This window comes from Dermacentor variabilis, chromosome 4 (assembly GCF_050947875.1).
Source record: "Dermacentor variabilis isolate Ectoservices chromosome 4, ASM5094787v1, whole genome shotgun sequence".
NCBI lineage: Eukaryota > Metazoa > Arthropoda > Arachnida > Ixodida > Ixodidae > Dermacentor > Dermacentor variabilis.
In genome coordinates, this window is record NC_134571.1 from 58,739,272 (window position 1) to 58,758,312 (window position 19,041).

At 41.9% G+C, this 19,041-nt stretch overlaps 1 protein-coding gene across 1 annotated transcript in view; it reads left to right on the forward strand.

Annotated features, from left to right (window-relative positions):
• LOC142579210 (uncharacterized) overlaps positions 1-19,041 on the forward strand; it is a 50,468-nt gene that overhangs the window by 460 nt on the left and 30,967 nt on the right. Inside the window, exons 2-12 of the mRNA XM_075689194.1 lie at positions 230-420; positions 610-698; positions 780-886; positions 993-1,180; positions 1,276-1,402; positions 4,405-4,530; positions 6,619-6,754; positions 7,655-7,788; positions 11,604-11,705; positions 12,626-12,915; positions 18,251-18,374. Coding sequence (XP_075545309.1) covers positions 233-420; positions 610-698; positions 780-886; positions 993-1,180; positions 1,276-1,402; positions 4,405-4,530; positions 6,619-6,754; positions 7,655-7,788; positions 11,604-11,705; positions 12,626-12,915; positions 18,251-18,374 — 1,611 coding nt within the window. The 5' untranslated portion in view covers positions 230-232. The remainder of the gene's footprint in view (positions 1-229; positions 421-609; positions 699-779; positions 887-992; positions 1,181-1,275; positions 1,403-4,404; positions 4,531-6,618; positions 6,755-7,654; positions 7,789-11,603; positions 11,706-12,625; positions 12,916-18,250; positions 18,375-19,041) is intronic.

Below are 19,041 nucleotides of genomic sequence, written 5' to 3' on the forward strand. Positions count from 1 at the left end.
GGATGTTACGCGTGACTCTCATACTGCCGGGTTTTCCTACCAAAGGTTTGCGCGCGGTAATGCAGTATTTGACCTACACTTGTCGAAATCGAACTTCTCTATGTTCCTGCATGACAGGAAAATGGATTAAAGTCGGTTAATTTTAGCGGCATGCGCTATCTACTCGTAGTCGTGGGCTTACCTGAAACATTTTGGCGATCACGGGCGTTTTCGCATTTTCTTCTTCCAGATCATGAGCTCCCTCTTGGTTGGAGTTCACGTGATTGGGGAAGCTGACATAAATCAAGCTAATCAGAAAAGCGATGTCTTGGGTGTGATTAGGTTGTCAGACGTGAACGTGAACCTCAAAGATGTGAGGGAACTTATGGCCCATGAGCTGCCGACATTCCATCGCGACTTTCTGTTCCTGACTCAAGAAAGGTGCGTCTGCGACCCCTTTACTGCATCGGATGCTTTGTAGTTAAATAAAAGAAGAGAGCAGAAGGTTGTTATGAATGGATAAAATGTGCTTTATAATTGCGCCATCAAGAAGCAATTGCCGATCCGTTCAAAAGCCAGCGAAGATTTTGCTTGTATTTAAGAGTCTGTGAAAATATTGTCTTCCTTTAGGATTCCAGTGTTGAAGCACCAAGAAGAGCATATAAACGCCATCGATGTTTTGAAGGGCACCAACGCTCTGTTTATTACGAGGAACTTTGGTAAGTACATGTGTTGCTTTGATACACAATAAGATGACCTGCAGTTGTAATTTCTTTACATATATTACCCCTCGGTTCCAGATCGATGGCGAATTGGGATTAGAAAAGCAGGCGGTTCTGTTATTGGCTTTGTCTTTGCTGATCGGAACCTCAGTGTAACAGATCTTCGTTCTGAGATAAGTGAGCAGGTAAGTGTTGATTTGTGGTGGCAGTCTTTAATCCCTATTTTTTTTTATGGTAATCTTTAGCTGGTTGCCCAAAATTTTCATCTTTTCTATTTGCGTGTCCACAAAGCTTTTAGATGGAGAGTTCGCCTTCTGTGATAGGAATGGCTGGCCTGTTCTCAATGCCCAAGAGCAGGCACTCTTTGCTTGGGACGTGATCTGTCAAGGCGTCGTAACCATACAGCTGCCGCAAAACAAGGCCACCACACCTTTCCATCTGCGGGGCAACAGAGACTGCAGAAAGCGCAAAAAGCACAGGTACAATTACATTTATTTAATGAACACATCTTCTTTGCCAGCCATCCATTTACTGCTTTGCTGACACTATTTTTCTCTTTACTGTTGATTTGCAGCACTGGCTTCACAATACAAGAGGTCTCTAAGAAGGATATTGTCATAAGTTACGCACGTAGCGAAGCAGATGAACATGCAAGGAAGCTCAAAGCGCAGCTTGAGGTTTTGGGAGCACAAGTATTTTTGGTATGTCATGAAAGCATTCCTTGAACATGGTTCCTATTGTGTTTGGCAACAAGCTGTTCTATCTTTGTCTTTTATCTGTGTTGAGATTTTCATTACTAAATTGTACTAAGGGTGCTAAACCACAAGGTTTGAACACAATCCTGAATACCTTGAATGTCCTTGAGTATAAAGAAAGTTTTCAGGGCATTCAAAACTCCATAAAGGGACTACAGACACAACTCCATGCACCTCATCTCTTTTGCATTACTGGACAGCCTGGTTTATTCCAAATTCAGTTTGCATTTGTATGATGAATAAAAGGTCCAATTATTGGAGAAAAAATTGCAGTTAGAGGACGAGTTTTCAAACATAAGAAAGAACGACACAAACAGTGGGATGAAAAATATGCTGCCATGGAACAGTTTTTAAATATCACGCCACGATTTTCATATCAAGTGATGTACAACATGATGGATTATGGGAGCTGTGAGGAGGATGGGAAGCAATGTGGCTGTTGCCACTACGTCCAAAAGAACTGCTGTGAGTGACAGATGCTATCTGGCTTCATCGCTTTCCAGCTTGAGGCAAGCAACCTTGAGCAATATGAAAGGAAACAGCAGAGCAGCTGTTAGGTTTGACCTCCATTGTGCGAGAGAACACTGAATAACTGGCAAACATTACACAAGTTTAATGTTTTGATCACTTAGAGAAGGTGACACCACACAACCTTTCTTTTGCTCATATGAATGCAAGCTCATCTGCATGTTCCCCATGCCATGGCCTGCCAAGCCTCATCAAACATTTTTTAAAGACAGTCTTCTTTGCTGACTTTATGCTGGATTTGCTTATCTGGGATCTAGCTGTCTATCTTGTAACATTTTAACAAAAGGGGCAAGTTAATTACTTTGAAGTGTTGTATGAACCTGAAGAAGGTATCGAAGTGTTCACGTCGTCTCAACAAGACAAGAAGCGAGATTTAGTCGCAGATTAGGTAAACTTAATGTTGCGAGCATAATTAGCTCCAAGATAACAAAATTAACCACATTGCACCATAAGCTGCAATATTTCCAGGACCGACCCAACTGGCCTTTCAGTAAAAAAAAAAGGAAGGCAGATCAACGAAACTTGACGAGAAAGAAGACGGCAACTACATAAATGCGCATAAGAAAAGAAAGTGAACGAAAAAAAGTCAACATGAATGAAAAAAATAGAGGGTCTGTAAAGAAAGTAAGGTCTGATAATGGAACGAAAGAAATATAGCAAAGATTTCATGCAGTTATGCGACTTTGCATCGTCTTCCATTCCCAAATTTCACTACATATACTATGTACGTTGTCTTCTTTTATGTCGTCTTATTGACGTCTTGTATTACAGCAGGCAACTTTGTAGCACCATCTACTTTTCCAACACAAAACAGTTTATGGTTCTTAGTACAGACTTCTATCAAGGTCAATTAGGTCATGTCAGTTACATTATGTTGTTCTGGCTGACAGCTCTGTGTTGCATAGAAGATAGTCAACAGGGTTCTAGAACATTCTAGAATATCGCTGCACACTTTCACTCCATGTAGGTGTATGTTGGGCATCTTTCTCATAGTAGCAGTCATTGGAATGTTTGATCAACTCGGGAAGCACTGTGCACATGTTGTTTCTTTCCATTTATTTCTTAGGTTTCTTTTTGTTTTATACATTTGGTGAACCATGCATTTCTCCTTTCTTTCTTTTCATTTCTTTTTTCACAGTGGCCAAGTTTAGCATTAGTAAGCATCAGACTGTACAATGTTGATTATTCGTTAAAGTAGGTGTGGCCACATTGTCATTTTTGTGGGCACCACAGAATGGGGGACTATTTTCGCATGGATGCTTGGCGTAATAACCAAGACAAACAGTCCAACAAACAATTGAATAATGTAAAGACAGAGGAAGTCACACTGAAGAAACAGTCTTAGCTAAAAAAGAAAAAAAAATGTTTGTTAATTCAAATGCTTAAGCAAAATGTGCTTCATCCCCTTCTACTTCCACTTGCAGCATCGTTAGGTTGTCCTTGAATTTCGAGTCATATAGTTCATTCAGACATTGTACCAGGCATGTTTAACATTTAATAAAGCTCAATGAGTGTTGCTGCTGGCTTGAACTGTATGCTGTTATTATAAAGTGCAACTAATAGTTTTACAGGAAAAGGACAAATGCAGATTCTCCAAAGTTGAGCTTTCAAAGTTTTTTGTAGACACTATTGGTAGGTGCGCAAATGCCATTGTTGCAGCTGTGTTATTTTGTCGGGCACATACAAATTGCAGCTATAGATTTAGCATAGGTTTAACAACTATCCTACAAATGGATATTAGTCTGCTTTTTTTTTAATTGCACAGTTTACATATTTCATTGATATCAAATTGTTTATGCCAGTAATCTTCAGAGGCAAGCGAATTTTGTCTAATCTCATTGTGCCTGCCAGCGCTGCTTCCTACAGTGTGCTATCAGCTGCTAGGTATCAAAGATGTCTCAAATGGCCATGTCACAATCCTTTGTGAACATATGACATAGATAGTAAGCAACACCATATCCTGGAACACAAGAACATTGGCTTATCTGCAGGAATGCTGAAAATGCTAGTTTGCCCATTTGTCATTCAAATTAGTGAGAGTATTTACAGTGTAGGGTCATGAGGAGGGGTGAAAGGCAGCTTTTGACATGATATCTCAAATGATGCACTCATTACATATATGTTGGCCTCCAACAACAGTTGCCTTTATATTTGCAATATTAGCTTAATCTTTAAAGGAATTTGAAATCTGAACAAGCTTTGACAAGCAAATTTGATCAAGTTATTTAGCTGCAAATTGTGCACCTCGCCAAAAGATGCAACTGTAACTGGTGTAGCTACTGTAGCTTCGTCTAAATAATTTTGACTGCTTAGGTTTAAAGATCTCCTGCAAATTGTCAATGACACTTTATTATTGTTAAATTACTGTTAAATGCTCATGCAGCCTAATAACAATCATCTTAATTATATCTCTCTGAAAGGACCAAGATGACATTGTACCTGGTGATGACTGGCAGAACAGATTGAATGATGCCATTCAAAATTGCACAATATTTGTTCCCTTGGTAACGGCAAGATATGGGAACACCACATATACCAATAAAGAGGTATGTGATTTGGTTAATTTCGTTCTCTTTATTTAAATTTTGCTGCACAGCAGTGAATTATTTGTTTTTTTTTTCAAATAAATTGCTGACTCATATATGACTGCTGGTCACATTGGCTGGCTTGAAAGTTAGATGGTGTGATCTGGTTGGCACTGCTTTTTTTTTTTTTTAACACGCTCTCTGTCTTTACTACAGGTGACATTGCAGCATTTGAAAGATTGCTTGACTGACTTCAAATAATGCCATAATGCAAACATTGCTTTGATTCTGCCTGTGCCCTTTCTTTGTTAACTACCTTAAGTAGCTAAAAAATTTATCTTCTTTCTTTATAGGCTTCGATAGTAAATAGCATCCATAGCTCTGTAATATAGTTCAGTAGTTTAGAAGTATCTTATCAAATAGCCACAGATATGCCTACTGCATATACTGTATTTTTCCACGTATAACCCATATCCCATTTACAACAGCTGGGAAAGAAAGAAAATATGGGCGCATATAACCCGCGGAACTAACTGCATACGACAGTGCTCAAATATTTGCAAAAATGGGCTTCATTCATATATGCATGACTCATTCACAGCGTATCTTTGGCCAGTGGCTTTGGTCTCCTCCTCCTTGGTGATACTGATAATCTTCAGCATCTGCTGCACCGTAAAAGACTGTAGCTGAGCGCAGCTCATTGTGATCCTGAGTTCTAGTTCGCCGGTCCCGCGTGTACTATTCACCAACTACTAAATGCAATATGGTGACCCTTAAAGAAGAGGAGAATGGGCGACTATGAAGGAGCTTCAATATGCGGGGGTGAAGTAATTCTGTTATGTTCAGTTCTTTGTTGAAACATGAAGTTCCTTGGATGGTGATCAGTAATGATGATCAAACGCTGACAGGAACTAACGTAGACCAGTTGTTCAAGAAATGTTTATACGTAAACATTTCTATGCAGATGGATCGCAGGTAAAGCAAAGGAATTACCGCTTGAACAGTAGAGCAAGCAGTGTCTCACCCTTCAACTGTCTCAATGACTTTTGGAGTCCAGACTACTGTGCGCTGCTTAGCTGATCGATCAGCAAATCTGATTACAGCTCAAATTCCTCTTAATGTACTTGCACGGAGCCTCACTGGTCTATATCGGCAGTCCTGATTTCATCCCAGACTGAGGGACAGGATATCATCTAGATTAATATAGCTCAAACAGACAAAGCAAAAGGGCGGTATTGTCCTTGGCCTGCCCTCCAGATGCAATTTCCAATGAGAGTCAAAAGTTTGGTAGGCCACAGCCCACAGCAATGAGCTTTCTCTCAAAAGTAAAGATGTTGGAAAACAAAACTATTTGCTCTCTTTCTACACCTGTGTTTATTATTCCCACTAGTCAGTCACGGCTTAGGTGGGAAACACTAGGCATGAACAATTTATTGCCAGGCCATTTCAAACCTGCGTGGCATCTCTAGCCAGCAAAGAGTTTGGGAGATGGCGCCACAACACTGTGCACACTAGTCCCACTCGAAGTATGCCCATGGGGAGAAATTATGACCATCAGCAGCATCCGTACTCAGTATATATAAGACCACATTCTCCGAATCCATTCTTTGCATCCGTACCATGCCTTAAAAAACAAAAAGAAAACTGAAGCAGTTGCCGGCCGGACATGTAGGGGAGTGAACCCCTGCTCTGTGCACATACCTAACATTTAGGAAACCCACAACGATGTGAAAGTATATGAAACAAGTATGCAGCCTTACAGGTGGGTAGAGGGTGGTATTCCCTAGGAGATAACGTAATTGAATGGCGGAGAAAATTGCCTTCAAGTGTGGCTTCGTGGCAGCACACGCTGCACTGCCATGAAGCCACACCTTAAGGCAAATTCACATATAACCCACACCCCAACTTCACTGTTAAATTTTTGAATTTTTGGTGTAGGTTATACATGCAAAAATACAGTACTTAATATTGTGTACTTCGTATCATATTAGTAGCTATGGTTTGCTAGTACAAAATTGCATTGTAGATGCCGACCTTGCCCAGAACATAGAGGTATGTGTTTCTTTGTTAACCTATTTTCTGACATTGTTTAAATATCTGGTCATACAGGTGAAGCTTGCTGATTACATTGGCAAGTTTGTCATTCCTGTGAACTTCATGAAGTCTTGGCCTCCGAACCATCTTGCCATTCAGTTCGCTTCTATACAGTACATTGACTGGAGGAAAGCGCACGAAGTGCAACAAGGTATAGTTAATTTACTCATTCAGATCACTTTTTACAGTAGTGAAACCGCCTTACTGCATGGCTCATCTAGCAGCATATTTATGAATAGTATTCTGCATTCAAGAAAGACAGTTAGAGGCCCCACCAAAGGGGACACTAAATAGGTTGCAAGAATATATATATTTTCTACCTTTAGTGTGAAATTGTCATTTCCATGGTGTCTTAAGCAGACCCATTATTACTATTATTAATTTTATCGTTATTATAATATTATTATATTAGAGAATATGGCTGGTTGCTGCCAGAACACGAGGAATACAAATTCGAAGTCAGTGTAACAAATCAAAGCACAAAACAGGGCTTTTTTGAAATGTAATTAAATGTTTGTTTCATCCAAAAAAGTCAGTATATAATACATGGGGATAGACACATCTGGGTTCATAGCCATTGGCTAGTTATGGATCGGATCAGCGTTGTTGCGTGCTCTTTTCACCCTGCATTCCAATGTGCATCTGGGCCAGCTTCCCCTCTTCTAACCAAGAAATGTAGCTTGACCCTTCAGTTATCTTATGTCTGAACAGTGAAGTTCTATCTGCAAGTGCTTTGCGTTATAAAGCAACATCTGCTAAATGTCTCCATCCTAATAAAATTGCAAAAATGTATGCTTTACAGCAGATATATGACTGGCTTGGATTTATGAATGAGCAACAGTTAATTAATGGTGATTGGATGCTGTTGAGTGCTGGGACCTTGTTGTAAGAAACTGGCAATGATACCCCTCCCTCTCTTGTCTCATATAGGCTGCTTTCATTGGTAAGCAACTTCCTGCGACCGCCTGTGGCTGTCTGAAAATTCCAAGTTGCTTAGAATTCCTGATCATTTGGAGATGGCTAACATTCTCTTATATTCAAACACTCCCAGGTTCGCGTGAAAGTGACGGTGAAGAAGATGAAAGTGTTCGTACTTGGGAGACTCGCTCCGTAGAACGTGTTGCCAATGACATCTACGGCATCTTGAGGCAGTGTAAGGAAGTGGCATTCAGGAATGCGACCAGTGTAAGTATACCACTTTCCTTTAATACATATGATAACCACTTCTGTATTCGTGTGCCATATAAGATGCGAGCAAGACTGTAGAGATCAAATCGGCTTTCCTTACAAGACTGAAGTTTACTTGAGGAGGCGAGTTTGGAGAAAAAAAAAACTTGTATTGCAATGTTATTGCCATGTAGCTACTCTGAAAGATTAGGTAAATAATAAAATTTCACCTCCATCCTAGGTTTGAGCTGCACCTGTATTAAAGTGAAAATATGCAGGTCATATTTTCTTGCAAAGCGGAAATTTTAAAGGTGTTTTTAAATCACTGCCACTTTATAGAATGCTTTAAAACTAAATGCAAAACTGACAAGGGTAAATGCGAGGTAAATGAACTTGCTCCCTTAGCAATTTCGTGCTTATTGGTTTCTCCAATGGCATTGGAAAGCTCCAACTGCTCCAACGACAGTTGGAGCTCTTATCACCTGATTTAATTTCTCTTATTCTAAACATTGCTCTCTTTAGTGCAGTTTGTGTGTAGTAGACATGTATAGCTCAGCTTGAACAATCACAACAGTGACTGTTTTCATTCCGGTGCATTAGGTCAACAGAACTTCCACCGATAATTAATGTGCGCAACGATGGAAGAGGAACTGTATGTTGTGACTGTTCTTTTGTAGTGTATCTTGAACCATTAATGCTTGTGGGTGTAAAGGTAATAATAATAATAATAGTTCTGCCTTGAAATGAATACAAAGACGGGGGAGCTGCAGAAAAGGCTGTCATATATTTAGGACAGCTTGCCAAAGCTGCAACTCTCAGGTGTGTTGAGCCTTTAAGGAAGTTTCTGCCTAATCAGCAGTAGTGTCTAGACTAGTTTGTTCTTGATTCATCCATTAACATTCTGCCTGGCTTACTCCCCTCATCAAATGTTGGAGCAATGTACTGTCTGTCTTAAGCTGATTGAGTTTTGTTTAAGTTCACTTACTTCTAGAGGTATTCGAGTATCAAATTTTTCAAGTATAAATCGAATATGAATATAGTAAGTCATCATCATCATCAGCCTGTTTTATGTCCACTGCAGGACGAAGGCCTCTCCCTGCGAATATAGTAAGTATAGAATATCAAATAGAATATCGAATAGACAAATGCAGACGCACGCATTTACAGCAGGAATTTATTCTGGTATAATTAAACGCCACGCTCATACTGACTAGTAAAAAAAGGACAACTAAGTAAAAGAGAAAATTCTAATCAGTTTAAAACATAAAATCACTAATTGCCACTTTAAAAACTGCATGAATAGCCTTTCAGCATCATTAGAGCATAATTCGTAATCAAGGTTTCTTAGAATAAATGGCTGCTGTTTGACTAGCTTTCCAAGAACGCTAAATAAATGGGTGCTGTAAAGAAATAAGTCAGAAGTTGCGGAAGAAGAAAAGAAAAATGTGCTGAAGGACTTGTGTGCCATAGACACATGTGAAAATACCCAAAGAAAAAAATTACAGGTTGTAAAACTGCTACACGACTAGAATAGCTTGGGGAACAGTGAATTCATTGAACACATGTCATTTCTCGTCGAAAACTCCTTTCAACCCGCCCTAGAAATATTTTCAAGCAGTAACCGTTGCCCACAATGTCTAGTAACGGTATTTATCTTACTCTAATCTGCGCCTTTCTTTTTGTTAAAGAAAATTGTGCCGGAAGTTGCCAGCGTGGTGCAATCAGACGCGAAACCAAACCCGCCTTCGCAATGGTCGTATGCTTTACTGCATAACCCGAATGTATTGCGGTGAGCTAGCTAGCTGTGCTATTTCTAGCAAAAAAAATCTGGGACGCGTTAGGTTTCTACTTTGCACACATAGAAAGTGGGCGAGCTTTTGGTTCAGGGGCGTGTTAGAATAGGGAAAATAATGACAAAAGAATCACGGTGTGTTCTGGCGTTTTAATGTGAAAGCATTATATGCCCCATTACGTGCAAACCCGTCGGTGTAGTCAGCGTAACCGAAAGACGGTACCAAAAATGACCGATAACGCAGCTGTAAAACATGTCACAAAATGCTTGGATTCACGTCAGATTTCTCAGGGACGTTCCTGTAAACAAAGTAAATTAATGGCTGTGAAAATAAAATTCGGGAAATTTCGATCTGGGCAGAAATTGGACCCAAGCCTCCGGGGTGTGAGACGAGCACGCATCCCGGCGCCACGGCGACGGTAACGTTCTGGTTGACTACAGGTGTACCTTGTGCATGCGTCAGTGGGCACGTGACGGTGCAGCCAATGGGGCGGAGCTGGTGCCACGTTATGAGTGTATAAAATAAAAAGCATTGATGTCCAGTGGAACGGTGCTGAGCAGTTGTTCGAGTTATGAACTCCTCATGGGCAAGTGAGCGTGTTAAGATGCTTGGTGCATTTTCATTTGGCCTTACTGAGGCGCGGTTAGAACACAGGCGAGAGCTTGCGCAGACAAGGAACATGTGGAAAAACGCATTTCACCAAAGGGACTATAATGCTTTTGAATTCCCATACGTAAGCAGTCTGAAGAGGAAGCTTTAGCTCGGGCCCAATGCGGCCTATTCGAATACATGTAAAACGCAAGAACGCCTTTCTGAGATAATCCCTGGACCGATTTTAATAAAATTTCTTGCATTTGAGAGAGAAAGGTAAATTCTAATGACTGTTGGAAGCAGAATTTAGATTTAGGGCCTGAATTTTGTTAAAAGAATTTTAAAGAATTCGCAAGTTTGAAAAAAATATATGTGCAAAGTTTATAAATTAATAGCTCTGCATCAAGAACAGATATCGCGGTTCTTTAAACGGCATCCATTAGATCATTAAAAGTGGACAAATTCTATATGTCAATTTATATCTTACATGAATTTGTTACGTTGTGTACAAAGGTTCTGCAAAGGCTGTATTTCCACATTACTGACTTTTTTTAGATTCATGTGCAACATATAAATTTTGTCTGCTTTAGATGCACTATCATATGCAATTCACATAATTCTGATGTCCTTTTTCCTTGCTGAGTTAGTTATATGCCTGACAGTTTCGTTTTCTGAAAATTGTCGATTTTTGCAAATTTTAAATAAAATATTGACGACCTAAATAAAAAATTTGGAACCAACAGTCACTAGATTTTAAGCTTTTCTTTTGAATTTTTGACAAACCTTGTCAAATTGGGTGCAGTGGTTGCTGAGAAAACAAATTCTCCTTCTACATGTATTTATATAGGAGCACCCGAGCTAAAGCTTGCTCATAAATGCCTCTGCTCAATTTTTTTCTGCGTCTTGTTTAATTTGACCAGTTAGATAATTTGATCAATTTCTTTGATCCCCCAGGGTCAAATTACTGGGTTTAGACTGTTCTTCTGAAAGTTGTGAGAAATTGCTTATACATCTTCCCCGTCTTTGATGCGTCAGTTGTCAGATTTGCATACATCTGTGAAGGATCTTTTTGTTAGGGCAGTGCATTTCTAATTTCGCTGCTGGAAAATTGCCTGGCTGTAGAGCATAGCTGAATTTATGTACTCTCATATCTTAAGTGTATCAGGCAAGTGCCAATGTGCTGCTTCTTACCCGCCGTGGTTTCTCAGCGGCTATAGTGTTGGGCTGCTGAGCACGAGGTCGCGGGATCGAATCCCGGCCGCGGCAGCTGCATTTCGATGGAGGTGAAATGCGAAAACACCTGTGTACTTAGATTTAGGTGCACGTTAAAGAACCCCAGGTGGTCGAAATTTCTGTATTCTTCCACTACTGCGTGCCTCATAATCAGAAAGTGGTTTTGGCACGTAAAACACCATAATTTAATGTGCTGCTTTTTATTTTTCTTTATAGCCACACGCCCTTGTTGCACAAGCGGACAGTGCTACACCTTTGCTGTGCCCAGATCATCGGCCTTTCATTGTGATTAGTGCCCATCCCCAAGACAAAGAATTTGTGAGTTCTTGCACGAATCGTACAAGGAATGTTAAAAAAAAGAGACTTGTTACACCAGCAGCACCTTCTAAAGAGCTTTAAAGGTTAACTAGCATGAAAGAATGTGCTTTATTAAGTTTCTCTTGCTGAGGGTGACATTTTCACTACCAGGATACATATTTTGGGCTGTGAGTAAACAAATATTTGCTTTGCTGCAGCTGATATTAACTCATGTATTCCATATTCTGTTTATTTGTAGCTGTACGACACTCACGTGCCTGCCAACTTTCCCAAATTCTATTGTAAAGTTTAGTAATTTGGGCTTGTGTTACAATTCTACGAATTATGTGTCAAGTTTTATGAAATCTGAACTCGTGAAAACATTTTGCTCGGTGGTCTCCAAAGCTTCCTTCAAAGTTCTTCTCATGATGAAATCCATGGAAAATACAGGGTATGGGGGAGGTGAAAATTAAAGACGAGCAAAATAAGAACAACATGAAAGCAGGAGCCAAGGTTCTGACAAGTGGACTTGTATTTTTCAAGGCCTTTAAAAGACAGTCCACTTGTCGAAACATTGGCTCCCGCTTTCACGTTGTTCTCATTTTACTCAGCGGGCTCATGATGAAAGCACATATGAGGGTACTTGCTTTGATCAAGTTCATCCAAACAAGTTCCTGTCATAATAATAATAATAATAATAGAGAAAGCTGGCTATTCCCCTTCAGTGTCATGTCGGTGGAATTCTTATGAATATTAAGGTTTCCAGGTTGGCAGGAATGTACTCACTTATGCAACGCATAGTCAGCTAGATTTTATACGTACTTCATTATGTCCGGCAGTTCAGTATATCTCCGGCAGTTCAGTGTATCTGTGTACGTTTTATTTGAGGTTTGACCGTATCACCAAATCGAGGTTTCTGTTTTTCTCCTTTCTTGTATCAGTGTTGCCGGCTTCAGTGTCTGCTCGAGCACAATCATTACGAGGCCTGGTGCTCATTGGACAGCTTGGGCACGTCCCAGGGACCGCTAGGTGTTGGTGGTGCATCGAGTCCGAGCAGCGCGGGCACCATCACACCCGGCACGCCCCTGCCCTCTGCAGTGCCAAACTTTGGCTCGCAGGACAGTCGAGGCACGTCGGATTCACAGAGCACAGGCCACGGACAGCCGCGGCCGCCCCCATTGCTTCGAATTCCATCCTTCCAGTTTTCTTGCAGCATGGACACTGTTGGCAAGTGGCGCCTTTGTACTGTATTCTGAGCTATGTTCCATTTCATACTTGGCAGGCAATGCTGCAGAAGCTGCATCATTAGTGTGGTGTCGTTGTGTCGCAGTTGGGCATCACACTGAGGGTTGCTCTCTAGCCTACGCTGCCAATGTGTCTTGGAACAGATAGCTGGCCTAAGCTACCGCGCATCACACGGAGGCTAAGCTGGCCCAAGTCATCATCCAAACTTCCTTGGCGAGAGTTGCTTCCTTCATGTTGAGCACAAAGATGAGAGGTTGGAGGAATGAATGGGGCTTTATTCATAAGGGGGAAATAGGACAACCTTATTTAAAGACAAAGACGTACTCGTACTGGCAGGATTTACAGCACATGCTCCATCATAGCACATAGCCACATTGTTCTTGGAGCGCTTCTGCATGATGGCAGAGCATGGTAAATCATTCTGTGAGAGCACTCACCACACACAGAGGACGTCTCTTCAAAACCGTCTGTCCTCCCTAGATCACTTGCCATGGAAATGGGCCATGTCCTAATTGGCCAACCCGGTGGTCATGTACACATTGCTGACCTCACCTCCGAGGAGGAGAAGGTCAGCACAAAGGATGATCGTCTTTAGGATGATCGAGGAAAGGGATAAGCGAATACACCATATCCATTGTCCCCACTAATCACCAAGGGAGGTGAGCAAACCAAGCCATAAGCAGGAAAGCCGCTCCCCAAAATTCCCAGCCACTTCTTGACTGGCTGATGGATTGGCATTATACACAACACTTGTCTTTGGTAATTAGCAGCCTCTTGGATGTGGTCAGCTTGGGCAGCTTACTGAATATGCACGCACCCCTTCTTCAGCAACTAGCCCACATGCCGTGTCTCCGAAGACTGGTTCACAGCCATGTCACCAGCAAGTCGCTGAGATAGAATAGCAATGTGCTCGCTTGTAGGAATGCCGAATTTGTCAGGATCTCAATGTCCATGTTGACTCGGTGGAATATTGTTTGACGTCAATAGCACAATGACCCCGGCCTCCTCTATGCAGCGAGTTCTTCAAACTTAACAATGGTCTTACAAATCTTGCTTCGTGCGTTTCAAAATGCAGTTATTTTTATCTACAACACTTTCTGCAATATAGCTACTTCACATATATATTCAACTACAACTTATGGTTGTCACATTAATGATATTTTCAGATTAACAAGCTTTTCAGAAATCTCCTGCTGACTGCTTGTAGTTTTCATGTGGCAATATTTAGGTACTACAGACTTCAGAATAACGATTGTGACTCAATTTCCATGTCATGTTATCAACGCCCGAGTAATACAGTTGAACCCACTTATAATGATACCGGTTTTAACAGTACATCGGTTATAACAATGAGAAGCTACTGCACTGTCGACTTTTGTATGCTTTCCATGATGAAATAACCCGCTTACTTTAAAGCCCCAATGCTATATTATCAGTTATAATGATGAAGTCTGGCCGCTGAGTGTCTGAGCCGAAAGGTAGTGAAACGCGAAATCCTTGAAAAGAAATAAAGAAAACGAGAAATTTGAGCCGCTGCACGATAAGCCGCTGTTCCAACAGCTGCTGCGCACTCGTTTTCTAGCCATCTCCGCGCTGCTCTCTCCCGTCGCCCTTCCACCCCTCCGAACAGTAATGGGCTGCACCCATAGCTCTACACCGCCCCACCCTCTGAAACACAAATGGACTGGGCCAACTGCGCCGCAAGCAGATTGCTCGCATGTTGCTTGCTGGCTCCTCATTCAGTGCAGTCTGCGAACAGCTTAATCGCTCACATTCGTTTTTGTTGGTTGTGTCGAAATCGTTCCTGGCCACGCGGTTTCTCAACTTTGCTTGACTTGCCACCGAAACGGAGCGTGGCGGATCCACCCGCTGATCATCAGCAATGCACGCTGTTGCCGGTGAAAAGAAAGTGCACAGCTATAGATTTGGAAACTAAGTGCTTCTAACCGATGAGACGATCGTCGCAAACATACATACTTGCATCGGATAGCGATGGCGACAACGGCAGCGATGACGCGGTAGGGCAGGCTGCCTCAACGTTGTCCTCACAGGAGGCCCGGCATGATTCAGTCTCTCTGGGGCTTCATTTTTGTGAGGAACCTTCCGCTGTGCATTACGTGGAGCGCTCGGATGCCTTGGAGAAGGATGTCGGCAAGCTTCGCGTAGGATAAGCGAATAAAATGGAAGAATGTAAAATTGCTCGCTTATAAAACTCTCGTGCGAACAAAATTGGAATATGCTTCACCAATTTGGAACCCGCGACAAGCTTATATTCAAGACGCCCTTGAGTCACTTCAAAAACGTGCCACTAGATTCATTCATCGTTCGTATTCTTATGATGTGAGTGTGTCGTCACTAAAATTAGAATCTAATTTACCCCTTCTCTCATGTCGCCGCCGTATCGCCAGTCTTTGTTTATTCTATAAACTCTTTTATAGCTCGATGGGCATCCCGCCATACATTGTTCCACCAACACGCATATCTAACTGCACTGGTCATCCTCTTCAAGTCGCGCGCCCACGTGCACGCACCGTTACCTTTTCTACGTCATTTTTTCCTCGTGCAGCTGCTGACTGGAATGGATTTCCGGGCGACACCGCTGCCATCCCTTGTCCATCCACCTTCATAGAAAGCGTCACCAATCACCTTTCACCATAGATTAACACATGGTTTCTCCTTATTTCTGTGTAACCCACCCCTTATGTAATACCCCATTACGGGGTTTTTAAGGAATAAAAATGAAATGAAATGAAATGAAAGCATGCATGGCTGACGGACATAGGCTTTTCTCGTGCAAGCCAGGGAAAAGTACGTGGTGAGATGCTTGTGGCGATCTCTCCTCAGCATTTCTTCTGGATTTCTCAAGCTGACAGGCTGCTGCGGCAGCCTTCTCGCACTTTTTAAAAGGGCCCTTTTGGGGCCACCAAAGTGATGCCTCGGTAGTGCTCGCATATCGCTTGCCACCTGTGACACCTCTTTGCAGTTGTTATAGCAGCGCCATTCTTTAACGCCGACAGCCACGGCTTGTTACATGCAATCGGAGCGCCCACGAAGCAGTTAAACGAGTGAACACAATCAGCAGCCGGACAGAGGAAGGTGGTGGGGAGGGGCACTGGGCCTCCCTGCCTATATAGTTTTCTCATGTCAGCTCTGCCATCCCCCTACTTTGATTTTTTCATGCAACCCGGTTATAACAATTATCGGTTATAACAATGGTATTTTCCTGGCACTTGAATATTGTTATAAATGGATTCAACTGTACTACAAATGAATTGAAAAATCTGATGATTCTTAGATTTCTTTGTCTTTCACGCCAGCCAGAACAGTAGGCTAGCAGACGAAAAGGTGCAGAAGGCAGATGCTGCGGCGTATGGGTTCAGAAAATGTGAGACAACGCTGGAGGATAAAAATGCGGGAGGGGACTTTTTTTCTTCTGTTTGCTAAGTAGATGATGCATCAAGCTGCAGGAGTGCATCCTCCACCCAGACAAGTGCTGCCTCCTTCTTCTTCCTGCACACACCTCTTTCTTTTGCGCTTCTTTCTGTAGCCGTACCAGCTACGCACATAGAGAAATGTGGCTTCCATTCTCACGGGGATACCACACTGTCACACTTTCCAGATGGTGTCGTTTACATGTGCTTTTGCTTTCGAATAGTTCAAGTGTCCACCTAAAGCAAGACATTTGCGGTGTCCTTGACAAGGAACGTGAAAAACAAACAAACAAAAAGAAATATTGCACTTTGTAGGCGACGCGGAGCTTCCTCTTTGTCGGTGATTTTCTCGGCATCGGTGTCTCTTTTGTGTGTACCACTCTTACTGTGCGGTACAACAGTGTTGCGTGGCAGTGGAATCGATGTATAATAGAAACAGTGCGGGCGGAGAGCCAACAGTGAAACATACCACTTTAATGATAAATAGATTCAGATTTGCAACATAAAAGTATGAGGCTTAATTTTATATTGAATTAGACGATACATACTTGCATTTCTCTTTCATATGTGGTGCACTATTTTTCGGATGCAGATTCGAGGAGTGAAAGGAGTCTCTCTAGCCTTTGTAACATTGCCTGCTGTGCATGAAACGGTGCGCAGATGGTCTGAGTGTAGCGCACTCGACACAGGAGCTACATGTGTGTGTGTGTTCTATTCTTTCATGCTTCAAGAAACAGTTTGTTTACACGAAAAGGAGCAGCCCTAGAATGCTAGCTATTCAGCAATGAGAACGCACAGCACGAACAGCCAAAATCTCATGTGGGAACAAAAGAAAACAGCTCACAGCACGAACCCACAGGTCATTTGAAAAGGGGGATAAGGAGATGTATTTCATTGACCTTGTGCACAAACTACCTCTTGGCCACCACTCCCCTTAATGTGTTGGTGTCTCGCAGAAAAGCTTTTCCAGCAGGGACACAAAGGATAAAGGTTTCCTTGGACGTGCAGCTGTCCTTGACTATAGTATGATGTACCAACTTATGCAGTGTAAATTATATGTTTAGTCTCTGTGGGGTACACCCTGCAATAGCTTAGTGGCTATGGCATTGTGCTGCCCAACTTCAGATCACAAGTTTGATCCTGTCCGCGGCAGCCGCATTTTGATGGGACGAAATGCAAAAAGGCTTGTGTACTTAGATATAGGTGTTAAAAAATATACGAAGTGGTCTGAATTATTCCAGAGACCCCCACTATGGCGTGTATCATATTCATTTCATGGTTTTGGCATGTCAAATGCCAGAATTTAATTAATTTATTACCCTAATTAATTAGTCTCTGGGGTTGCATGTTGTAATAATTCCCTTACTTCTTTTGCTGTTAGCCCGTGAAACTGAACTTTCCTTGAGTTGCTGGTAGAGAACATCGTACCACTGAAACATGAAAGCCAGCTGCATCTTTTGTTCTTGTGTAATCTTTCTTTTTTTTTAAATGAAAAGTTAGCATGTGGTTCTTTAAAAAGCAAAAGAACAAGAAGGCATCGAGAGCACGGCTTGCTTGTGGCAAAAATTCTGTGCAAAATGTCGCAACTCTTTGATATTATGATGTTTGTACTATTGTAAATGTGTACTCAATTTTGATGAGTCGGCTGGGGGAATCATCCAATAGAATAATCATTTCAAAATTCAGCCCTTGATTAGCTTGATCATTTTGGTACAGTAATGAATTAAGAATGTTATGGAGCGAGAAGCTTGCATCTGTAGGCAACCAAAATTGTGACTGTAGCCTCAGCGCTTTCGTAACGGGCATTACGTTTGAATATGTCAGTTTTGTGAACATTGTCTTTGGGACATTATTACACATATATATTTTTTTTCTTTTCCTTCCAGACAGTGACAGCATGTCAAATAAGGAAAGTAATCGGAAGTACGAGTTTCGACAGCAGGCGTTACGGGCGGAAGTGGTTATTATTGTGCTCTCAGAAAGCTACCTGGAGTCCAAGGCATCCCAACAGCAGGTAACTTACATTTGCTCCCTTGTATCCATTAGAATGTCGCCTCAGTTTGCATGTGGTGCCTGCAACAGCTCATAAGAGGGACATGCACAAATTGTGTGGTGTGAACGGAGTCCACATTGTGCAGCCACCTGATTGGCATGACTAATGTGTAATGATGTCTGGTGGATAGGTGTGTGTCTTGCGTTCACTGTCGGACATAACCAGTAGGAAACTGGTTTTGTCAACGTTGCTTTTGGTATGACATGTTGCCGACTGATTATTCAGACACTGATAATTCAAACAGCTCCGTGGCACTGTCACTGGCTCTGTAGACCTAATGTATAAGGGTGACCGAAATTTTGGATGCTCTACAGCATCCTGTTCAATAATTCTGCCTTCAGTCATATGGTGGCATACTAGGCCACCAAATGTAGCAAGAGTGATATTTTTCTTTTTATAATTTGCGGGCATGGGGGGCTTCTTGGCCATGTTGCCAGTGCATTCTCCAAGAGGGAACTAGCAAAGCCTAGTAGATCCAGTAGTCGCCAGACGTGTGCAAAGCGCAAGACAAGCCAAGCTGCCGAGTCCATGATTGGTGCTTTGTTGTGCGAGTTCTGTGCTTCCAGCATTTTTTTCTTTTATTTTAAAACAGTATTGATGTGATATCGTCAACATCTCATTTGTTGCA